This window comes from Sprattus sprattus (genome assembly GCF_963457725.1).
Source record: "Sprattus sprattus genome assembly, chromosome: 3".
Taxonomy (NCBI): domain Eukaryota; kingdom Metazoa; phylum Chordata; class Actinopteri; order Clupeiformes; family Clupeidae; genus Sprattus; species Sprattus sprattus.
This window is the reverse complement of record NC_137922.1, coordinates 41,157,422-41,183,293: the sequence shown is the minus strand read 5'-3', so window position 1 is coordinate 41,183,293 and position 25,872 is coordinate 41,157,422. Positions and strand designations below refer to the sequence as shown.

The following is a 25,872-nucleotide window of genomic DNA, read 5'->3' as shown; positions in this document are numbered from 1 at the left end:
CTCTTAAAACTCAGCAGGGTTCAGAGGACTGCCATCAAAGGCCCGGGAGCACAGGAGATAGCAGAAGAACACTCTTGCTTCAACATGTCTGCTGTTATTACCAGTCAGGGCTCAATGAAGTTGAGCCGGGGGTGGGGGGGGGGGGGGGGGGGGGGGGGGTGGGGGGCGGCAGGGGCTTGAAAGAAAGGGAGTGGTGGCCTAAGGCTGAGTGGTGTTGGGACGACATAGCCCGAAATAAACCAGATGGGACTGTTGTATGTGCTTTTCTGTTTGGGTGGGTGGGTGAGTATGTGTGTTGGGGTGGGTGGGGTTGTTGTGTTTTGGGGATGGAGGTGGGGGTGGGGAATGCTCCTCGGCTGTGCATTTCTACAGGGTAAACCCCCAGGCTAATGGCCTGGTCGGTGGTGAAGTAGACTCTGGTGACTTGTTAACTTAATGCTATTCATTGTTGCTGTTACGTGTTGCTAACTTCATATTAAATTAACACAATACCAGTTTAGTAAAGGCGCTATAACATTTTATATTCTCTGCTTGAAATAAATAGCCAAAATGTGTATGATGATGCCAAAGGTTTTGCAAGGCTAATCTTTCTAAGTAGTGAAAACTGTGGTGGTGAAAATGTCTAGCTCTTCACTTCTCTTAGGTTTAAAGCTGCCGTCAGATTCTGTGGCCTCAAACATGATGAGCTGTAAATGAGCCACCATTCTTCCCACCGCGAAGATAACTTTGGAAATTCCAGTCCTTTCACTCCCACTTTTGGTGAGGTCACCATGTTCCCCATCTTCCTTCGTCTCAGGGTGCCCACACCTTAAATCCACTGTTCTCTAAAAACAAATCTCTTCTCTTTTGCTCTCTCTCTTCTTTGCTCAGCCTGGCGAAACCAAGCGCCAGCTCGCGAAAGAGACCTGCGCGGACAGGCCAGTGAGATTTTTATACACTTTGATATTTACAGATCTTTTTCCTCTTGTTAATTTCTGCCATATCCTTTCTGCCTGACACCATATTTCCACCAAGCCATGCCGGCCTTCTCCAGGCCAGATTATCTGAATGAAGTTGTGCCCTAAATGAGCATGACTTTTGGGGAACTAGCTTTGGACAACTTCATCAGTTGATCTGGTAGATCTGGAGACAGAATGGTAACTACCACAGCAATGGCTGTTTACATTAAGACTCTCAAATAAGTAATGTGATTCAAGAAGATCTTAACTCTTTTCTTTAATTTATCTTTCTACAAACATAAAATGTAGCGATCCAACTAGAACAAAGCAATCCACATTGAGCTCTTAGTATGCATGCAAAAAGCCCTTCCTTGACTCTGTGATAGGAGCATGAGAAAGCTGCAACATTAAACTCACTAACTCATCTTATATAAGCAATTAAAGACGAGGGGGTGAGGAAAGACAGGGCATTTTCAAGGGCACTGAGCTTGGGCACACAAGAGACAAAATTGACCCAGGGTAGCACTTCAGGGTGCGTCACCCCCAGACTCACCATTCGTCCTCTCCCTGAGGGGCAGCACGCTGGGCAGCGGCTGCAGTGTCAGCTCTTGAAGCTCATTGGTCACCGCCTCGCTTTGCGGGCTCGGGGCGGGGCTAGCCTCATTGGCAGCCACCATGCTGCCCGGACTTAGCTCCTCCCCGCTCTGGGTCACCGGGGCTGCCAGCATGACGGGTGGGCGCTGCCAGCAGAACCTGTGCAGGACAGAGAGCAGAGTGGTTAAGTAGGTTTATTATATGTTTATCATGTCTGTAATTTAGTACGTGTTTGCTATGTTATGTTATTTTATGTTATGTTATGTTGTTGTGTAGTGCATTTTCTTAAGATTTTCAGTGTCCAGTCTGACAGTGTTGTTCTGTGCATCTGACAATAAAAAAACTTGGACTTGAGAGTTTTTACAGGGGGATTGATTTGACAACATCATCTAACCACTCTATGAGATGAGCCCAAAGAAAACCTTGGCCAAATTCTGTGGGGCTATTTCTATTCTATTTAAATTCTACTTTAATGCCACAAAGGCATCTTAGACCTTCTCTGCTTACAACACTATTATGATGGCAAAATATGTGCAATGAACAGTTCAGTTTCCTATTCCTTTTCAGCTGTGTTCCTCTTTTCTGATCTAGGATTATTTTATCGTACAGGCAATCTATTCATAATAAAAAAGGACAACTTGTCCTATTAGAGTTATAATATTGAAATTGAAAGCCTTTATTGTCATTGTATTTGCATACAACTAAATTTGGAGTGCTGCTCCTGTTGGTGCCACGAAGGACAACATATAACAACACAAAAATACAATAACTAGAAAAGATGAGAATAAGTGCAGTGGTATGGAGCACAAGTACTCCTCCTGAGGTAGCTTGCAAATAAATAGATACACATGGATAAGATGTTTGGGATGACATAAGTGACTTGCAGTAGAGTAAAGTGACTGAAGTGATAATATTGCACATTGAATTTCCCATTTTAGTGCATGTTTGAGTTTAATGTTCTGATAGCTGTCGGGAAAACACTGTCCTTTAGTTTAATACAACAGACTGTATTGATTAAACTACACATAGCCCAATGATCAGCTAACGATGATAATGCTGCACACAGCAGTAAGTCCACAAAGGACTAAAAGCACTATAGGCCTATGTTACCATTGACTGATGTATTAGTAGATAGGATCTGAATGTGTTATTAGATAGGATCTGAGTGAAATCTCTGGATTTCACATTGGCCTGTGTTGAGACATGCAACAAAGTGAGTATGCAATTGTGCAATGTTTGAGTGCAAACACAGACAGGGTTTCAGTAAAAGACTGCAGGCAGGGAATTGAAGAGAGGAGCACCTTAAGAAAAGTGACATAGTGACTAGAACAGAGCCGGGAGGCAGACTCGGCTGTGAAGGAATCTGACAGCTCTTCCTGAATCTCTTCAGAACAGAAGGTTTCCTTTTTTTCCTGCCCTCAATGCCTGTTTCTATTCCCCGCCATGCCTGTTAAGACCGGATTGTGGTATGCAATATTAATCAACATTAGCACTGCTACCATTGACAGTAATAATTAATACCACCAAATGTCAAGCCTGTGGAAGTGTGTTGCACTTAAATATTGCACACCCTAGACAGGTGGGAAAAGGCTGATGTCTGTATCAGAACTACCTCTTAAAAAAAATGTTTTATTTTTTTTTAATAAACATATTAACTATTTGATGCTTCTAAACATAGGTGACTTAGTCATTATGGAATACTATATGGGCCTTTTGGAAAGATTGGCAGAGTAAAGGACAGTACAATTTGATTAGCCACATCAGCCACTGAAATACTGAAGAGGTTGCATTACATAGAAGACAATGTTTATTTATGTTTGGATAGATAGATAGATAGATAGACAGATAGATACAATGCTTGGCCTGAATTAGGAGGACAGCAACATTCTCATGCCCAGCATTCTAGTAAGTCATGACCTCCTGTTGGTTAAATCGCCTCCATTCCTTTCACTCTTCCTTCTATTTCTTTTGGGGCCTTTTTCCACCTTCTTTCTCTTTCTCTTTCTCTGTTTCTATTTTTCATTCTTAGGGCTTGTTTCTTGCTTGCCAATACATCCTCAGGATCCCAACCATGGTATAATGTCTGGCGCTCACACAGATTTGAGTCAGGACACACCCGACTCTTTGGACTGGGTGGACTTCTGTGGTTCTGACAATTAAAACTAAGGAAATTTGGCTTCACTACACACATCTACAGTATAAAAAACACAATTCCTCTGTGGCCAAAATCTTCAAGGCAAACCAAGCTCTAATTTAGATTTCTGTAAGCAAACAACAGTGACATTTCTTTTAGATTTCTGGTGTTGAGCCTTATATATACAGTGCCTTTTTAAAGTATGCGAACCCCTTGACCACTTTTTTGTTGTTTTGCCATGATTTTTCATTTTTTTCCATCACCAATTTTCCATAGAAGGAATGTCAGGTTTATGTTTATCATTTGCATGTACTTTTTTAGAGGGAATTGTTTGAGTAGCCAAAAAACTACATGAAACATGGAATTAGTGTATTTTCAAAAGTAAGTGAACCCCCAGCTGCATTAGTAAAGTCAAGCAGGTAACAGATTCGGTGAAACATATTTGGGTGCTTAATTAGTCAATTAAGCAAACCAATCAACTGAGACATCCTTAGGAAAAGGGTTGGGCAACTTAAAATTAAAAGAGAGAGGAAACCAACCAATCTACTGTAGTGCCAAGGTGTACCCACACAGATCAACAATGCCGAAAGGAAACGAGATATCCGAGAACATCAGGAAGAAGGTTCTGACAGCCCATCAGTCTTGGGAAAGCTATAAGACCATCTCCAAAAGATTCCAGCTCCATCCATCCATCCAAGACAAATCATTTAGAAATGGAGGGCATTCAACATGACCGCATCTCTGCCTAGAAGTGGACGCCCATCAAGACCATCACCAAGAAGCACCAGAAGAAGAATAAATCAGGTAAAAGTCAACCCTCACATCACCTCTAAAGAGTTTCAGACCTCTCTGGCAGCATCTGGGGTAAATATACATGGGTCTACAATCCGACGAAAATTGAAGACATGACATTCATGATCGGGTTGCTAGAAGGAAGCCTCTGCTCTCAAAAAGAACAAAACTGCCCGTTTCAACTTTGCCCGAGAGCACTTGGATAAACCAAAGGCCTTCTGGAAGTCCCTTCTTTGGACCGATGAGTCCGAGATAGAATTATTTGGTCACGATCAAAACCAACAATTTTCGTCTGATTGTAGACCCATGTACATTTACCCCAGATGCTGCCAGAGAGGTCCGAAACTCTTTAGAGGTGATGTGTGGGTTGACTTTTACCTGATTTCTTCTTCTTCTGGTGCTTCTTGGTGATGGTCTTGATGGCCGTCCACTTCTAGGCAGAGATGCGGTCATGTTGAATGCCTTCCATTTCTAAATTATTTGTCTTCGATGGATGGATGGAGCTGGAATCTTTTGGAGATGGTCTTATAGCTTTCCCAAGACTGATGGGCTGTCAGAACCTTCTTCCTGATGTTCTCGGATATCTCGTTTCCTCTCGGCATTGTTGATCTGTGTGGGTACACATTGGCACTACAGTAGTTTGGTTGGTTTCCTCTCTCTTTTAATCTGTGGTGCCCAACCCTTTTCCTAAGGATGTCTCAGTTGATTGGTTTGCTTAATTGACTAATTAAGCACCCAAATATGTTTAACCGAATCTGTTACCTGCTTGCCTTTACCAATGTAGCTGGGGGTTCCCTTACTTTTGAAAATACACTAATTCCATGTTTCATGTAGTTTTTTGGCTACTCAAACAATTTCCTCTAAACAAGTACATGCAAATGATAAACATAAACCTGACATTTCATCTATGGAAAATTGGTGATAAAAAAAAATCATGGTAAAACCACAGAAAACGCTTAAGTGCTCAAGGGGTTTACATACTTTCAAGTGGCACTGTACATATGTATATATATATAATAAAAAAACACACTGCTGTAAGGCACATTACAATACTAATTCAAACATTAAATGGTGACCATCGCCCCTGACAGAACTTCACTCTGCAGTTAGCCATTTTCGGCGTGGTGATGGGCGAAGGGGTTTCTGTCAAGCATCTAGGCATGCTGTTTGGACAGCAAGGGGAGTGGTGTGGTTGGGGAGCAAAACAACTGTGTTGACATTTGAGCACCAGAGTGGGAGCGCTAATCTGTCCAACTGATGTAGGGGATTCAGCGTGTAACAGACTGATACTGGGTGCGTTCTGATACTTCTAGATTCCCTGCTGGTGAATCAGTCACTCTGTCTTCTATAAAAATGTTGGTGTACCATAAGCACAGTTCGATTAAAAACGGCTAATACAGCTTGACTTGCATCTGGATTTAATATGCTATTGACCACACTTCCAGTTTGGCCATCCATTGATTTAATTTGGGTCGGACCTAAATTTCAAGATTCAATTTTGCTGTTATGCAACCGCCTGAGAGCAACTCTGCAGTCCCACCAAGATGATCTCATTATGACCTCATGAGTGTCCACTTGCAAGCTCGATTGGAGTCCCCACCCTGTTCCCAATCATTAGCCAACCGCTGATCTGAAACTGCTTGCGAAACAAATACATCTGCAACCCGAAAGTGCCTTCCAGGGTCAGCTATAAAAAATAAATACCCTTTTATTGTGTATTTTATATACACACGTAAATGCAAAGTAGCAGAAGTATTTTTGTGTAAGAAGCTTGCACTGCAAAGACGTAAATGCTTCTTTGACAGGCAGTGGGCGTGGGTAACAGCTGCAGTCAGCAAGACCAAAGCCATTGATCATCTTTCACAGATGTCTTGTATTTACATTCCAGCAGTCTCTGCGAAGAATGAAAGTGGCATACAATGTTTTGGTCTTCCCTCCTATGAAAGACGTACGGAATTACAGGTCTTTTACAGCCACAGTAGTCAATGGTGAAATATCATCTATGCAAATACTGGACACAAGGTAGGACTCTATTCCAAGCTCGCTCGAGGTGCTGTGTTCAAACGTGTACAGCACAATAAAGATACCTAGCAACTGGGAGGGAGACAGGGCTTTCTGACATTCCACTGTCTGCAGGTCTGCACCTGTCTGCGAAAGATCATCATTTAACACAAGCCCAGAAGCACAAGCCTTCACCTGGCTGGTTAGGCGTACAGAATGTAGCCTACTTCGTCTGCAAGAATACCTGCATCACAGTGTTGCTGCATGCTGTGCTGAACACTGTTCCTGTCTGCCAACTCAAGCACTGCAAAAGGCTACAACTTGTTTCAATGCTGCATCACAGTGCACTGATGCACTCAAGCAAATCAATTAGTGCATGACTGAGGAAGAATCCATTACCTTCTTTACTTTGTCCTTGGGGAACTGGATTTAGCTTCTTCCATTTCTATGTTCAGCAAAGAAAATCTGTTCAGAGGAGGCCACATTTCAGTCGAACTATTATCACATTCACACACACACAGCGACACACTCTTCCACATTAAAAATAACTGTTACACATATTATAAATAGAAAGCAGTTAAAAAGCACTGTATGCTTAAAGTGCGCTGGTGGATTCTCACTAACAACGGGCTAGCTTCCTTTGTAATATGCAGATAAAAGAGTAGCTACTGCCAGCTAACTTAGCTGAAAAAACTGGGGTAGGTGTGTCCTCTAATTCCACATGTGTAACTGTAATTAGTTCCTGAGATTATTTTTAACAAAATATCACGGGCACCCCTTGTTCATTGAAATTCCTTAGGCGCAACATGGCAGGAAATGCAACTTGTCTTTCACACATTTTCAAGCCTCAACAGGGGCTATTTATAGTTGCCCAAAAAGAACATCAAGATATGTCACATCTAATATGCATGTGCATTCACATTGAGTACATTGAATTGATAGAGTGCTTTCACAATGTAACATTTATGTTTGAACAATTCACTATAGTCACGATCATGAAGCCAAGCCCTAACACTAAGCTTTTAGAATTAGCTCGGCTAGCTAGCTGTCTGGCTAGCGAACTCGGACAGTCTGATTTGCCATTCGGGCGAATAGGCTAGCTAAGGAACTTCTTGACTAAGCCAAGTCTTAAACGAGCTTGCAAGATGGTTTTATCATACCCAAATAACTTACCCATTTGGACAGCGAATTCTAAAGGTTGTTTCGCATGACATGTAAAAATAAAATAATCACTATTACACACTCTTGAACTGACTGACCACCGAGAATGCCCACCTCGCCGGTGTCAAAATAAAGAACGTGATGCTACTGTCAGCAGTAGGCTACATTAACCGGAAATGGCGTTCCAGTATTTCCTTTCGTAGCAGGCACTTCACTGAATGAATGCTGAAGCAAAGCACGACTTTCTTGAGAAAATCTTCTGACAATGGGTTCTCATTTTTTATCTTGTTAACACTACCATTTACGAGTGAAGGCTTCTGCTAATGAAGCTTTCAAGCTAAATGTGCTGAAAAGTGGTCCATATCTCGAGGCTTATCTCGAAGCTGCGGTTTCTAGGGTAACTTTACTAGTCGATACCATTTGCTTAAGCTGAACAGAATTTGAAGAAAATAGACAATTACTCACGTCGTCATTTGATATGTGGAGCAAATGGTTTACGTATAAGAGGGTATCGTACAATAGTGGGCTAGTTTAGTCACAGTGGGGACACTGCGCCATCTATAGACTGCCTGTGTATAGTGTTATGGACTTCAATTTCCAAGCGAGCTTATGACAGAGACAATCTTATAACATTTAAACTATTTTAATTAGGCACTTACACAGGCTAGGCTATAAGAAATGAACACATTCACATTGTGTAATATGTAAACATGTTACAAGAAATACATTCTTACAGTCTTCACATTTGTCCTATTTCATAGAAATACATTTAGGAAAAATATTTATGTATTTTCAAAGATTTCCCCAAGTCAGTAGAATAATATAAAAACAGTTACCCAGCCATAGAAAACTGTCATATGACTATGAAATGCAGAATTACAATTCAGCATACACATTTAAACATTCTTAAAATAATGTTGCATATAAAATCAGAGGTAAATCAATTGATGCGTATAACAGGCAACTAATGATGGCATTTGCTGTGGTGTTTTAAATGCTCATATTGGTGTGACGTGATTATTTCACAGACAAATGGAACATTTAGGCACTAATGTTAAGCTATCAGACAGATCAAAAAACTGCACTGCTTCCTATTACTACCTCCCCTAATGTTTTCAATGTGAACAATAATAGCTCGATCATGAAATTAAGTTAATGCACTGAAGGTCAATTTGCTGTCTAGATATAGTTTTTTGGACAGCTGTGGTTCTAGCCACTTCTGCATTCTACTTGGTGATGGACTCCCAGGGGCAGATTATCTCCTTCACACCTACTCTTGCAGAGCCAGGGCTCTCCGGTTCATCTTCAGAGTCTATGGGGTAGATACGACACTCTGAGGGAAGGTCCACTTTGATCTGGAAAAAGCTGGAGACAAATAAATGGTGATTATGTCCAAACACAGCGAGAACAATCTCACGTGAGAAACTCCTGATGTGCCTTACCTTGTACCAGGGTTCAATATCTCATTAGTTAATAACATATGTACTATTATACACGTATATGCTCTTTGGATTTGCATGATGTGAGTGGGGATTTCAAAGCATGCGTCAGTGTCCCAAAAGGTGCCATTATGCAGCATTTCTATCATCTCAGGAAGATAAAATGGTACATAACACAGACAGGATTCATATCTGTAATTATTACACGGCTCTTCTTAATCCTGTAGAAAGTTTCATTCACTTGAATGGGGCTTCCCAACGTTCTGCGGGTGTTTCGCGTCGGGGTGCTGTTCGCCCTGTCGGGGCTTATTTTCCCGATAATGACCGGCGTTCTATACATTACCCCTTACATATTTGAAGAGTTCAGATGCAAAACCCTCCACTTGACCACTTTTTGAGAAAAAGGCCATTTTTTTATCAGGCCTTTGTATTTAAGCATAGAAACCTAAATTTATTTGAAATCACAAGGATATTATTTAGGGAAAACACTGTGTAAATTTCACAAATGTTACTTCAGCCAAATTACTGTTTTTAACAAAATTTTCTTTCTTTGGCGTCAAAACCAGCTAAATCCATTAGTGCTTTGTGTGCAAAACCCTCTAAATCCATTTTTTCCATACAGACATGGGTAAGTGTTACAAAACCACCAAAGATGCAACTGGAAACATTGAAAAGTATTATGCCACACATATGGGGTGGTTATAATAGTGCTGGTGTTGTGGTTGGCACATTCATATCTAATTTAATGGACCAATGATCATCAGACAATTGCGCAATATTTGTAGCCCCTGCCGGTGACCCGCTGTAATAGTCACTGAAAGGTTACCAACGTAGTACTGCACCACTATGAGACAACACAGGGCATTTAGTAATGAACTACGACTTGGTCATTGCCACTCTAGTAACAACAAGTTTATAATAAGTTAAGTTAAAGGGTTAAGCAATACCCAAAGAAATACCAATACTCATCTTCATAAATGAAGGCAGAAGCCAGTCATGTCAACATTTAAGAAATTAGAAATCCACACTGTTTAAACAACACCAATAGGTTTATTTTCTTCACATCTGCAGACTTTATGCTTTCCAAGCAAATGATAAAAAGTACTAAATCCAATAAGATTTTCATGTTGTGTATACGTTTTTTTTAAATTGCACTTCTGTATTATTTCAAGGAATAAAATACATGCAACGTGTGTGTGTGTGTGTGTGTGTGTGTGAGAGAGAGAGAGCACAACAGACAGCACAAACTGAAGGAAGACACTGTGTTGACTTACAGAAAATGCTGAGGAAAGATGCCTGGCAGACAGGAACCCTCGTTTTGTCCTCCTTTAAAACCGAGTATTTGATGGTCACGTCCCTCTGTCGTTGTCTCTCCTCGTCAACCCCCCTCCTCCGCTTCACAGGCATGATGTTCATGTGGGACAGAAGTATAGCATCCTGTGCCACCTTGTCTTTTGCTGTGTACAGCTGTTTCTTGAAGTACGTCAAGTCGATCGCTGTCAAGGTTTCCGCGGCGCACATCAGTCGGTTGTGTTTGCAGGCTATTGAGTTTTCCGTGTTTTCGCCACTATATCGCTGTTTTTTCGCTAAATAGCGACAATTCTTATCTAAAACACGGCGTTTCCTCCGCCCATTCACTGTCTGGAGGACAGGCTCACTCATCCCATCATATTCTGTGTCAGTCATTTTCGTAGAAACTCACTAGATTCATTTTAGCTAATAACTTTCCTGAGGAGACTTTGGCTTTGGCTGTCTTTGTTTACAAACGTTATAGCACGCGACGCGAGTCCAGGTCACGTTCTGATTGGTTGTTGAAAGTAGGGGCTTTTGCTGTTAAAGTGAAGTGGCGTTTAGCGGGTTTTGATTTTAAACAGATATTTTAGACACGGCGGGGAGCGGGTTTTATTTAATTTTTTCACAAAAACATTTCATTTACGTATTCTAGATTAATACAGGATTCACACAATATCATTAATTCAATTTTCACAAAATTGGCGTTTAGGGGGTTTTGCATCTGAACTCTTCATTTGTTCTCTGTGCCTGTGGCTGAAATGAATTGTCTTCTTTAGACTTTGATGCTGGTGTTGTCTTTGAAGACATGGAAACTGTCTGGGATTATATGAGTATGGGTTACCCTGGGTTACTTGAATATAGATATTTCTGTGATAAAGGTTTCATGCTTTCTGGATTACACAAAGCAAGGAAATGGTTGCCAGCACCGGATAGGATATGCTCAGTGCACACCAACTGAATTCCCCCCAAATTGGCAAATTGTTTCACCAATAAAGCACATAATTGTGTTACATGAAACGCTGATGTGCCTCCATCACATATAATTTATTGTATAAAGCTAAACCTGTGGAACCTGGTAATAAGGAAAAGGTCATAAAGGTTAAATTCTTTCAACTATTAAAACTACATTACAGATCCTACAATTAATACAGCTTGTAATAACACACAATACTGTTAGCTTTGTAGGACTTTGTTTCCTAAATGACAAAATTGTGTATTCAACTGACTACCTGTAGACAGAATCAGGAAAAGGCCTAACTCACTTTGCCAGTCTGCGGTGTTGTGTGTGAGGCTGTGGCTCGGTGCCCAGGGGCTGCACCCGGCCGCTGCCCGCCACCAGGGTGCATTTGGGCGACAGACTGGCAAACACGGAGGAGCCGTTGCAGCCGCGCCGCAGCAGTCGGCTGAGAGACAGCGCCATGCGGGGCCTTGCCACCGGCGTTTGGTTCTCTTCCTCGCCCGTGCCCACCGATGTCTCTATGGTCTCCGCGATGGAGGGGAAGTGGGAGGCAGTCCCGCTGTGGCCATCGAAGCGCCTCTCGGAGGCTGGCGTGCTGTCGATGGCCACACTGATGGGTGACGAGCAGGCAGCGCTGTTTGGGAGGCCTGCAAAACTGGGGGAGGCGGTTGACTGCATCTCACAGAAGCCCGAATAGACGGCAAGGTGGGGCACAGGTGCAGTGAACTGGCACAGCTGGGGATTACAAAGAGAAAACGATGCTTCAGTACTACCTTTTGTTAGGTTCTAGTTACAGAGGTCCTTGCTGTTTCTTATTTTAGATAAATAGCGATTGTAATTGTGGAAGAAACTTACCAGATGGTAGTAATGGTGAGGAAAAAAAAAAGGATGTGTAATGAAATTATTCAAAAACAGAAGAATGAGCATGTGATGAAAAAGCAGACACTGAACAGACATGTTAGGTACTCTTGATTTTATTGCATGGAAGATGACTCCGGAAAAAAGCAAGGACAAGTGGACATAGACAGATTGCATACAAAGCCATGCTGAGTGTATGTTCACAACTGACAAGGATTCATGGACTTACAATAGGAGGTTGCGCAGAACAGCACTCCTTATAGTAACATAGAAGCTGGTGAGGAGATTAAGGGCTATTGCAAACCCAATGCAAGCTACAATTAAATGCAGGCTCATGGAAATGCAACCATGCCGTGAGCTGTTACACTCGTGGCTTTTGCCTCCTGTACTGTGGAACCACTTTAGGGTGCAACACTTGCCAGTCACAGTACAACAAGGAGACTCCTAAATTCCAAACTCCAAATTATCCTAAATTTGTACATGCAGACCCCTGCTAGCGTATCTTGTGTCTGCACAGGTGTACCTTGGATTGAGAATGTAACAGCCTCGTGGACGTCAAAACAGACACCAAACACAGAACAATGGTGACCTACATGGTACATCATTACAGCACTACAAAAACAAGACTCCAGTAATGTGTTGCCAAAAAAAACACACATGTAGTGAGACTCTGTGTGTATCTTTAGTCTTTAAAGGTTTGAACTCCCAAAGTCATAAAGGATGGAGGTAAGAAGCCAAAATCTTTTTTATGACAGCACACAGCTAGAAAAACAAAATGAGCGTCTGTGAAATGGAACAAACACTGGCTTGAAACACTGAAAGAATGAGGTGTAAAACGCAACAGAAAAGAAAGTGAAAGTTCTGGGGAGGCGTGATAACAACTCCTTTGTGTTTCTACGGAATAACAGTCACTGATGACCAATGCTGAAGCACACAACTGATCAAATTAAAGTGTCCTTTATGCATGCTGTTCTGTTTCATGTGTGACTGAACCTTTCTAAACTATCATGGTGATACTGAGCTGAACAAAGCAGGACAACAATTTCACATCGCAACCTTGACATTTGAGCACTTCATTCAAAATGTTAAAATCTCAAACATCCTTCACTAAGTAAGCCTTTATAAATAGCATGTGAAGTGCAGAATGCATACTTGGTCTTTAAAAAGCCTTAGGAACAGTTTTTCTCTGAGGACAGCTTTCCCAAGGGACGAACACTGCAGTGAGACTCGACCACTGGTTTTGCCCTACAGCCGCATCATAAGCCAAATTCACCACGTTTATTTTAGCTCAGCCATTTGCCTTCTCTGTCTGTATACACATGCAGCCTGGCTGCCTATTACTTCTGGCCCTCCTTGAGCATGTTGCGCTTGTCCAGCTTGCTCATGACCTGTGTGAGGTCCACGGGTCCGCTGGCCTCCAACTTGGCCTGCTGCTCCTCCTCCTGCTGACGGAGGATGATGGGACTCAGGCTCGGGCGAAGGTTCTTGGCGTTATGCGCCAGCTGTGACTCACTGCAGGAGGAAGAGGAAGGAATGGGGCAGAGACAGAGATAGAGAAAGAGAGAGAGAGAGGGGGCACAAAGAGAGAGAGAAGCAAGAGGTGAACGAAAGAGACAAAGCAGGAGAGGGAGACCGAGAGACACAGAAAGCATCAGAAGAATACAAGACAAGAACAGTGTAGTGGGAAAGATATTTCAGTTACCCAAAGGCTGATCTTCTCCCCTTGGTAAGACCTGCATCCCAACTCACCTGAACTTGTGTGCCGCTGGGTCAATGGCTCTCTTCTGGTAGTCCATATACACTGGGGATTTGAGGTAACGGCCATACTTATCCTTCAAACAGAAAACAACTCATATAAAACAAGGACACAGAAAGACATAATGGTTGTCCCTTCCAATTGTCTCTTCTTCTTCTACTTCCCTTGATAAAAACGTTAGCACAATATCAGCTTCAGCTGTGTTTTTCTCCACCGTTCTCAGCACCGTTTTAGTGAGCCTGTGAGTGTGAGTAAGATCACACCTTTTTCATCAGCATGTAGATGTGTGTCTGAGCGGCATCAAGCACGAAGCGATGAGGGTGTTTCAGACCCATCACTGTGACCCCCATTGTCTTCCCGTCAATGTTGATCCAACGAGGTGCACCGCGAGCCAGAAATGTCCTGCAGACCGTGAAACGAAATCAAGAGAACATCACACACAAACGTACACATGCACACACACACAGATGGTTGAGCTCAGAACAAGACCTCAGTGATTCAAACAAAGACTTGCTTGTCTCTTTAACCTTCAGGTGTCTCTTGAAATTGCAGATAAGGACTAAGTATATATTGTAAGCAGTTTACCAGGGAAACCAGTTAAACTAAATAAATTAGTAAGTAAATATAAACTGTGCCAGCAATTGCAGAATATTAAACATAAAAGGGCATAAAAGGAACGCATTTACTGCATTACCCACAATTATAGCTTAATTAGTGGACTACAAATGAGCGTGTGTAGCTGCATAATTAAAGGACTGCTATTGTCAGGCTTACTTGTAGATCTGCTGAGCTTTTTCATGTATAGTTGAAGCAGTGCCCCACTTCACAGCCTCACAGGCCTCCCAGAAAGCCAGGTTCTCACCTTGTCAAGCAGGGAAAAAACAATATTCCGTGACACATACTGGGCAGCAAGCCAATCCCCTTCTTGATGTGCAGTGCTTTTGCTTTTTCATATAACATTTGCATGATGTTCGTGTTTCCCACGCACCACCTTTCAACATGGATGAATACAGGGAAGGTTTTGTTTTGTTATTCTTAAATCTAATGGTTACTCAACACGCTCCTGGGAGGAGGACTGCTAACCTTTGACTTTATGAATAAATGATTAAAGGACACGGACTGGCAGATCGATCCTACATAAGTCATTAATAGTATCTATACATATGTAAATAACTGCATGCGAATAAAATTTCATTACGCAATCTAAGTTTACCCTAGATGAGAAGTTGTGATGCATTTCCTTATACTTACTGCTGAACTCCTTCTTAAGGAAGAGTCGGAAGCCATCCCGACCTCGTGGATCACTCAGCAGCTCTCCAAAGCTGAAGGTCCAACGCTCCACTCTCATTTTAGTTGGGTTGTCAATACTTATGGTGTACACGTACACACCCACACCCACACCCACACCCACACACACACACACACACACACACACACACACACACACACACACACACACACACACAAAACCACAGCATCGGTTTATATCAAACATTTTATCTCTTAATGGCCTTTGAATTAAAGGTCTGTGAATGTATCTCACATTCACCGAATCATTTCCAAGAGGGAGATAAATATTTGCTTAGCGATTAAAAAACTCTTCAGAGGACTTCTTATAAGTTTATGGGTCATAAGTGAGAGAAATGATCTGTGCAGTGGGAGGCAGCAATGGACTATAAATGTATCCAGACAATAATCAACCATGGATCTCCATGTGCTGTTTAATTACCTATGAGTGACTACAATTATATAGGGTGTTCATGTATTCTGTTTGAACACTTTTAACTTACGTAAGCGAGTTGAGATCCCAGTATGCAGGATCATCAGTCAACCAGGGGTTGCTGGGAAGGACAGGGGAGAGAAAGGCGTCGTGCAGCTTGTAGGTCGTAATATATTTGACAATGCTGCAGAATGAAAAGATTTATCAGGCTGAGATTATACATTTTTCAGTCAAATATTATATACTGAATCTCTACTAGGATTAAATTAAATCTACTTGAGGAAATAGCTTTGGATAACAGGTCCTGGTGTTATCTGGCAAGTGAATTATATATAATATAAACATACGCTCCAAGGGATACAGATGACTTCACCCTTGGCCTCATGATGCACTGCTCTGTGAAAATAATCTACAGAGAAAAAAAAACAGAGAAACAGCATCTATATTTGGACAAAGTTATTTCAAACTTCCAATAAGAACTTTAATGTAACTGTCCCATTAAATGATTATGTTGGGTGACTCATAATTCAACAGCGACTTACAATTCTTCTGAAGTAGTCTGAGGTCTCTGACTGAAAAGACGGAGCAGAGCAAAAATCAATCTCTGGCTGAGAACTACAATACAGTACAAAAATGGGCTTTCAATCTGTATGCAGTGTTCACACAAACTGGAATAAGCAAGGAACACATGTTGGCTAGATTCAGCAAGGTCTCTAGATTTGGTGTGTTTCAATATGATTTTTGATATGGATGTTTTTCACTGATTGAGGACAGGTTGGTTAGGGAGTTGTTCTGTATGTGTCTGCTTTGAGGGTAATATGCTCTGAGTCACATGTCTTCTGTGGAAATGCACACAAAAGTCGAGGAACAAAATCTGCAAGACAAAAAAGACAAGAGACAGAAAGACAGAAGTGTTAAAACATTTAACAAAGTCATCAGTTACATCAGACTCATCTGGAAACAGTTGAGGCACATTATATTTCTTTAACATCTACGTATATGACACAGCCAATGGCATGTATGGGAATATGTGACTTCATGAAAACAGAAACTACAAAACTGGAAATAATCAACAATGCTTAACATATATTGTTATATAATAAATTGCACTTCAAAATCGAACTTTCCACACACCCATAATTGTCTAGAATGGCCTGGATAATTAAGGACAATATGCCATGTCGGTGGGGCCATTAACTAAGATCAGATGTTAGAATAATACCACACATTATAAAACATTGGCCCATAGACTAAACAGTTTGATCATGTAGTTCTCATACACGTCTCATTCAGTGGCGTGATGGAATCATGGTGTGAGGTGCCGTGTTCACTCAATTAAAGATTATATCAATCCTCTTAAACAATATAAGCTGATGGGGGGAGTAACTGTGCCCTTGCAGGTCTAAGACTTCTCCTTTGCAGCTATGCACAATATAAATCCCACCTTACAGACCCAACCAACCAACATTTAGATCCTTCTAGAAGGGCTCTTGGGCTCTGATTCTCTCCAACTTTGGTCATTAACTTGTGGTCCAGATACAGTATATATGATTAAATAATTATTCCTGCTGTGAAATCCAAATGATTTCAGTGTTAATACTTCTACATAGAAATATTTGGTGTGGTGCATGGATCTGCAGGTACATGTGACCTAATGGTAAAACATAGAAAATGGGAACAATCATAACCAATATCCCAGCAATGCCTCTAGACAGAAGATTTTCAGTCACTGGACAATATAATAATTTAAATGGTATCAACATTCCTCAGCATACACACATTTTGAATATGTGAGTTGAGTAAATCGTGTCCCTACAAATACTTTTTCATAAAGGGCATATGGAAGGTGCTTATTGCCTCCCCTAGTTCTTTTCCAAACTCCAAACTGGAGATCTCTTTAGCATGTCTTTAATCTGATTACTGACCTTTTACCTCCTCTTGGTTTGGGTCAATGAGACGTAGTAGTCCAAGGTCCATGGCACTGACTGATCCGGGCTGTGGAAACACATTGTTGGGATCCTTCTTAATTTTTAGGAAATTTTACCATTTGATCGTATTTAGACCTAGAACTTGATTTTCGGAAAAGCAGATTGAAGTCAGTTAACCAGTGTCTCCATTTTAAAGGATTTGGTGCTTAGTCAAGTCTTGAATTATGTCTACTGCAATACTAATGAGACATGTACTGTGAAGTGTTACATATGTATGGGTCAACAGCCCTGTCCTTCCTGTAAAAGTGTGAAACTAATGAGACTGCATGCAATACTGAGAAAAACATGGGCTCCTTTCAATGTGCAAAGCAATCAGCCTGCTGCAAATCTAATATAATTTAGTAGGTGCACTGCATAATTTTAATTTAAACACTGTTTTTGGCTACATGACTTGTGACTCACTGCTTAGTCAGTGTAGCCTGAAGTTGGTTCGGAGTTTAAAATGTGTGCAGTTAAGTACAATACTGTTTACTTTTGACTGTCACTTACTGGTGGGCGGTGTACGACCCAGTAAGCTCTCTCCTGGCAGTCAAACACCACCCGATCAGGCTTCTTCCTCTCCTTCCCTGCCCTGTGCATGCACAGAACACACACACACACACACACACAGACACACACACACACACACACACACACACACACACACACACACACACACACACACACACACACAGAGTTCCTCATGCGGTATATGTTAGTAATTAAAAGACTGCAGCTTGAACATAACATTTTAAGATGATTACCATTTCACAGATATTGTTCTTGAGGTACATTGTAAAAGATAATGCCGTGAAAAGCATATGAATATGACAGAACAGAATATGACCAGATGTGGTGATAAGTGTGTTTGTATGGTGCTCTACATAGATAAAGAAAATGACATTCCAGTACACTAACCTATACTGCTCTTTGGCCTGCATTACAATAAAATCCCACTTGTGGTTCAGCCATTTGTGGAGGTTATTATATTGCTCCTGCAGGACAAAACATAATCACTCAGATAGTTCAGATACAACTACATTACAGGAAAATTGTGTATTAAAGACGGACATGACTTAAGATGGTGGACAGAGAATAATGAAATGTACCTGCCCAGTCATACTGGCACACAAAAACAAAATGGGTCCATAAATCCAAGTCCTACCTGTTCATGCAGCTCAAGAACTCCTTTCTTTCGGATATTTCTTTTTGCCAAGTAGATTGCTTCAGCATGTAAAATGACGATAAAGTTTTAAAGTCATGCAATATTAAAAACCAAAGGTTTCCACATTTTAAATTTTTTTTAAAACGCTTGTGAATGTTCATTCCCCTAATTATCTCCAAGAGGGCAATATACGTTTACTGAATGATTGAAAGGGCTCTTTACAGGACTCCCTATACGTTTATGGGTCATAAATATGAGGTATTATCTGTGCTGTGGGAGAGATAATTACCGTAGTCCGTGTCCTCAACCGGCCACTGCTGGGCAGGCCAGAAATATGGAGCCTGAGAGGAACAGAGAGCATTTCACATGAACCAAACACTTCCTCAAATGAGATTGCTTTGAAAGGTCAACACCTGCACATATGTACACAAATCTTTCGTAGTAAATCTCTGATTGACTAAATATTAACATTACTTTATTAAAGAGATTATTTCATATGTGCAGTATATTTTAATCTGAGGTTTGAAACAATATGTCACTGGAACCCAAGCATCCGAAAACACAGCAGAACATTTTCTAATGAATTTATCAGCTGCCAGATCGTCTCCAAAGGTCAACAGGCTGTTTATCTCTGTTGACCTGGCTGCACTTGTGAAACCTAAGGGAGGGGAACAGGAATAGGGAGGGGAATATGACCCCATATTAATACATATATCATATATTTATATATGTCCAAACGTGACACCTGAAATCGGTAGAGGGAGGCGTCTGGTTTGAGAATGAGCCGCTTGTGGTCCCGCAGAGGGTAGATGTACCCAAATGCCACCATCATGGTGCCAATGGCGCAACCCTCTGGAGGAGGGAATCCAAAACACATTGTTTATCAGCCAAAATTGTGTTCACTAGACATAACAATCTCACAGAATAAGGATAGGGAGGATTGAATGAAAGAAAAGGCTTGTTTTTTGCAGCCTAATCTTACCAGCAGCGTCTACATTAAAACGTTTGGCGATCCATGCGACAACGTCCTCGCCTGTATAAAAAAGAGGAATAGAGTTAAACAGAGGCAAATGAGGCACTGATACAGCATGTCAATCAACCTGAATGTCACAGCATAATCATCATTCCACCTCAGGCATGATGAGTGTGTGTGTCTGTGTGAGCGAGAGTGTGTGTGTGTGTGTGTGTGTGTGTGTGTGTGTGTGTGTGTGTGTGTGTGTGTGTGTGTGTGTGTGTGTGTGTGAGAGTGAGTGAGTGAGTGATTGAGTGAGTGAGTGAGCGAGTGAGTGAGTGAGTGAGTGAGTGTGTGAGTGTGTGAGTGTGTGTGTGAGTGTGTGTGTGTGTGTGTGTGTGTGTGTGTGTGTGTGTGTGTGTGTGTGTGTGTGTGTGTGTGTGTGTGTGTGAGTGAGTGAGTGAGTGAGTGAGTGTGTGAGAGCTAATAGGTAGTCACCCGCTGATTTGAGAGCTGACTGGTAGAGAGTATATTTATAGAACTCAGGGAGGGGGGGAGAGAGAGACAAGGAGAGGAATTTAGATACATGGAGAATGTAACAAAAGAAAGAATAGTCAAACTGTTTATTGCTATAATGGCATGTACATTGCATACAGGCCACTGTTTTGTAGGCTTGCACTGAATTATTTTCTTAACTCTTGCAACATTTTGAAAATAATGTGTTTAATGATGTATAGTATAGCACTATGCCTGGCATTCTACTCCAAAGTGAACCCTCAATGAATGAATGTGTCTAAGCTACAGAATACATAAATACAATTGATACAAAGTTTTTTTTTTTTAAATCCTCAAATGCATATGCATACTCAAACTTTCCAATTCTGATTCTCATTTTGACACACATTTTCAATCGTATTGTATTGGTAACTTTGAACAGTTGATTGAGATTTTTTACTCCATTTGAAAATATACATGTGTGCTGTATTGCTGAGAGTGGTGACCATTTCAAATGCCTTATGATAAAAGTAGCCCCATGGCAGATTATCGCTATACACAGAAGACCTGGCTGCAGCTGCTTATTATAGAAAATAGAGGAACAGATTATCTCCATGACAAGCTGTTCCACGCCAAGCTTTATTCAGTATCAGTCCTCATACTGTAGCTCTAAAAAAAGCAATTAGATCTTCTGTGAAGTAGTTAATATATATCATATACCTGCAGTTGGGAGTTTTTCTTTAGAAATTAGCGTTATTATTATTAGGTAAAACACGTAACTTCAAATTTTCTTCAAATATGTATGTTTACCAAATATCTACATTTTCCATCTTACTTTGTTCAAGGAATATACAACCCTCCAAAAGACTTCACTGACTTGTCTTCTTGTACAAGGACATTCAAATGTATCAGTTCAAATCCATAATCATCTGGAGCTGTTTATCTCTCAGGGACACCCATACGAAAACATCAATGAAAACAACTGAGGGACCTTTTAGCCACCCTACATGCAATGACAGCCAATCAGCTAAACTATTGTGCTTATTCCCAGTGGGTGTGTCTCTTTGGGGATCTATCTTAATTGGTGCCAAACGGTTGGGACTCGATGTGAGTGATACAGAGGAAGGTCATTACTAAAAGGGGGAGGCGGTGAACGCTGACCCGTTAAACTCTCATCTCCTCTGTCTTCAAATAAATCATTCATTAAAACAAAATGAACGCAACGCAGGCAGCTTCAAACGCTGGCCCAACATCAGTGCAGTGCACACAACTCCGCACATTAGGAAAAACAACTAATCAACATGTGGCTTCCTGTCCTGAATTACACAAGTGAGAGGCACAATGTTTTTCAGCTTACTGAAGGTTCTACTACCTTAAGTACTGCCTAGTACTGCTAATAATGAAGCGAAAATTTCAATGTAGTCATTTCAACATAGCCTTAGATTAAGAAAATTACCAGTAATGTATGTAAACTAAATCAAAATCCCTCCACTGGAAGCACCCACAAATACACCATGCACAGAGGCAACAACAAGCGGTTTCTGCAAGCAGTGCCATAAATAGGAATAGCAGGGACCTGCCTACCGACATAAATTATGTCACCAGAAGCCATAGAAAACAGGAGAGCAACTGCCACAGAATCTAACAAGAGGAATCTCTCCCAAAATTTGTATCGGATTTAGGAACTCAGGCAAGCAGAATGGACGTGCTGTTTATATACATTAGAGATGATGTACCACTGAACTTCATGAGGAAAATCCTGTGGTATACTCCCCATCACTCCCTGGACAAGTCTCTGATAGGCTGAATAGAAATGATAGAATACACATAGGCTACACAATAGGCACAACAAGTAGCTGGTGTGGTTGGACTTTTCTATTAGGGTTGCTGCCAACAAATTATCATCCCATACAGTACACACCATGTACACATGAATTGTGCTCTTCAAAATAAGCAAGAAACAATGCGATAAACAAAAGGACTTTGTCTGAAAAGAGCTCTGCTGTATCCTTCGTCTGCCCTAATGTCACAAGTGCCCCTTAAACACACACACACACACACACACACACACACACACACACACACACACACACACACACCACCTCCTCCTTACAATCAAACAGCCAGAAGGAGAGAGTCAATGCAACCAGCTGCACAAAGCGTTGTCATGGCAATGAGTCTTCAGCCCCAGACCTACATAAGAGGACTGAAGATCAGTGGACCTGCATACAACATGGAGCTATCATGGAATAATCTCACCAAACACTCCAAACAGCAGCTTGGCTGGAATTCATGGAATTGACACTTAGAAGTGCAAAAGGAACATTCTATGCTGACTTTGTGTTACTGATTTTACGACGTTCAGTTTTCACTCCTGACATGTGTGCCATTTGTGTATTTTGGTGTCCCTCGTGATCTTATGAATTTAATTTTTGCTACCATTATCAGAAATATGAAATTGACATTAAACAGAACAGAAGTCTTCTTACCCGTGAGAGCATGAGGTATGGTGGTGATGACAAGCCTTTGGGTCTGAGACTTCACTCCGGATGTTGGGTCCTGCATTTCCAACACCAGGGCCTCCAACTGTCATCACAGAAAATACAGTATTCATTATTCAGTTGAATACCAGTCAGTCCACCCGAGTTATTACTTCAAATTCATTAAAATAATTCAAATGTATTGAATATAATTTATTGGAACATCAATGGTACAGTGTTAAAATCTTGGGAAAGGTTGTTGATATTTGCAAATATTTATTATTAACAAATTATACCCCTCCTTCTGGGCACCTGAAGCAATGTGTTGATTGGCTGGGAAAATGTTTGGTTCAGTCAGAGCCATTGCATTTAGTTTCAATTGAAAGCAAGGACACCAATATAGATCTGTATTCCTTTCTAGTCCTTACGATTCAAGAGTAATCTAAGAGATTTTATATATAAATGACTGAATGATGATGTGCATTCAAATTCCTTTCAATTCAATAACTTGAGATGTCTTTTTATCTTGCTTTATTTTCATAAGGGGTTGAATTATGGCTTTCATTCCCACATACTTCCATCTATCTCTATCCTTCTCTCTTCTTTTTGTACCCTAGTTGTGAATGTAGGGTTTAAAAACTAGTGAAAAAGGTTCACTGATTTATTTTAATATTTTGATCTTGCGTTCCCAAATGTCACCTGGTCCTACAATGCTGTACTGCTCACACAAATCGCTACCCAAGCTAACACACTGGTACCTCTCCAGACAGGGCCGCCTGGGAGGGTGACGTCACGTGGGCTTGAGACGAGCATCCAAAAAGGCCTCACTTAGCGGAGTGCTTTATAGCCCACACCCTCTCCCATGCTGATTCATGCTTTGCTGTGCTGTGCATAGACCCTTTGAAACATCCCTGCCAAATTGATTTGTGACTCCCTTTGGGCTGTTTGAAGTGGCGCTCCTTGCCTCTGCCAGTGTCTCTGGCCTTTGAAGGCTGTTTGGAGAACTTGCCACCTGTAGCCCAGCCCTGGATCAGAGCGAGCTCTTCTGACGCCAGACCTTTTCAGGCATCACAAAGACTGTTCAGCCCTGTCTGAGGGAGAGAGGAGCCAGAGAGAGGCTGTCCGGTGCTGAAAGGTCACCTAGCGCCATGCAGAGCCTAGTAGGGAGGATATTAGGGGACTGATTTAATTGAGCCAAAGAGGCTCATGTTAAAGCTGAGATAATACCTCCCAGCTCATTGTGTCCGACCTTATCTCTGAGTTAGCGTCTATGGAAACATGGCAACAAAAGACACTGTGACCAAAAAAGAAACCTAGCTGTTTCAACTAATACTTAGAAGCATTTATTACGCCCCACCAGATAGATAATCAGATAGATTAAATATGTGCATTGGCAGGGATGAGCTTTCATCAGAGAAAGCGTCATCTGTAGAAGTCATATGCGCACTCAAGCCACTTGATTGACCATTTTGAAATTAAAGGAGATTTAACGAACAGAACACGTGTTTTTTCTTTCAACACATAAATGCAAGAGTAGGCTCCTGTGAGGAAGCTCTGCGTATTGCTTGAGATGAATTGCAGCGTGTAATATTCATATGTCTACACACCAATATCAGGCTTTAGGGAATAAAGTTCCTCAGATAATGTCTGTAGCCTGCTTATTAATATGCAATAGTGAACATAAGCAAATGATAAAGCAATTCAACAAATATTAAGCGGAGAGCACAAAACAAAATATGGTCCATTTGATTAAGATTGCACGTCTGCTATTCAAGTCTACGTCGGCGTGTTCGGTGATAAAGCATTGAAAGATGAAAAATGTGTGGCACCCACCTTCTTCAGGCATGCCACCCGTGGTCGATGTCGCTGTCCACAATCTTGGACATTTCTGATTGTCATTTTGCTCCCACGCGATTGCCTGTTCGTTGATATTCTTCAGGTGTGTAATATAAGGCTTAAAGAAATCTACAAGAGACCGTAAGAACGCGTAGGTCCCAAACACTATCTGCACGCAATTGCCGTTAGGCACTGGTAAACATGCCGTGGATAGACATCTCCGCCAATCGAATGTGAACCTGTCACAGCAACCTGAAATCGGTTCAGAGATGCTAACGCAGTAGTGTTATGAATTCGATAGGGGGCAATGTTGAGTCGTCTGAGGATATTTCGGCAAGGGATTTGTCCATTTAGGTCCCAAGAAGAAAGTACAGTAAAGTACGAGGATGAAAAGGTGATATGCTTGGAAAATCTCTGATGGAAACCACTATCATTATATAAAAAAATGAAACAATTACTAACAATTATGCTAATTTCACTGAATAAAAATAAACATTACCTTGATAAACATTTGTTTCATTTGGTGTTCACAAAAGAGGGCTCCATGAGACATTTACTTCTTTCGACGCACTGCATTGCTTGGTGCATTTGGAAGAAAATAGCAAGACAAGATAACTCAAGTCAATTCATCTAATTTATAAGCTATTCCTTCCTCTGGCAGTTTTAATTATACAGCAGATGACTGACATGCTTCAATTCAGAAACATTTAAGACAGGATGCTGCATGCAATCCATTTCTACCTTGCAGTTAAATGCTGCTGCCCACTGGATGGATTCACAAATTACAGCAGGCAAGATGCAGAGCGCAACATCCTGGGCTACTTCAGGGCTTTGAGTCTAGTGAATATTTTAGGCATTTTTACACCAATTGTGGATTGTTCATCCATTTCAGAAATGACAACCAGCTTTGTCCGTTGTTGTTTTCATTGGCTCCTTCAAAGTTGTGACCTTTGGCATATCTTACTCAAGGCTTCATCAAAATCACCTATCGGCAAGCCTACTAACAATATAGGGTATATCAATTAAATATATTCTACAGCATTGAATGTTCTCAATGCCTAAGAAGACCTAGTTTCATCAATGCCATTGGTGGTAGTTCAACCAAAACTGTCATTCGTTTTACAGTCCACACATCAAACCAGCATAGCTGTTTTAAACAGATTGATCAACAGACTACATACTAGCAGATGGCGAGATTTAGCAAGGTCCTAGAGAAAAAAAAAAGTGTTATAACGTTAAATCGATTAATGCTTAATAATATGATGAATCGACTATTTAGTTGACTTTCAGTTTCTCACAGTTTCCGCCGCACGGTCACATTCGGGAACGCGCA

The 25,872-nt window shown here is 41.2% G+C and overlaps 2 protein-coding genes across 5 annotated transcripts in view; both read right to left on the bottom strand.

Moving 5' to 3' along the window:
• mrtfab (myocardin related transcription factor Ab) overlaps window positions 1-7,744 on the bottom strand; it is a 34,858-nt gene extending 27,114 nt beyond the window's left edge. For 3 of the 4 annotated variants that reach the window (XM_080835123.1, XM_080835125.1, XM_080835127.1), the window contains exons 1-3: window positions 7,633-7,744; window positions 6,859-6,924; window positions 1,492-1,691 (exon numbers count right to left, since the gene is read on the bottom strand). In XM_080835123.1, coding sequence (XP_080691249.1) covers window positions 1,492-1,666 — 175 coding nt within the window. In that variant the 5' untranslated portion in view covers window positions 1,667-1,691; window positions 6,859-6,924; window positions 7,633-7,744. The remainder of the gene's footprint in view (window positions 1-1,491; window positions 1,692-6,858; window positions 6,925-7,632) is intronic. The other variant, XM_080835124.1, reaches the window with a different exon arrangement.
• A 1,102-nt stretch (window positions 7,745-8,846) lies between these two features.
• Window positions 8,847-24,602, bottom strand: rgs9b (regulator of G protein signaling 9b; the record flags this gene model as incomplete). The annotated part of the gene is made up of 19 exons (XM_080835138.1): window positions 8,847-8,985; window positions 11,615-12,045; window positions 13,557-13,680; window positions 13,918-14,000; window positions 14,188-14,326; window positions 14,699-14,786; window positions 15,176-15,291; window positions 15,715-15,828; window positions 15,992-16,053; window positions 16,187-16,216; window positions 17,577-17,639; window positions 18,122-18,203; window positions 18,530-18,606; window positions 18,777-18,835; window positions 19,066-19,117; window positions 19,522-19,628; window positions 19,759-19,809; window positions 22,713-22,809; window positions 24,537-24,602. 19 exons carry the CDS (start codon window positions 24,600-24,602, stop codon window positions 8,847-8,849), a joined length of 1,980 nt encoding a protein of 659 aa, XP_080691264.1.
• Between the last annotated feature and the right edge of the window lie 1,270 nt (window positions 24,603-25,872).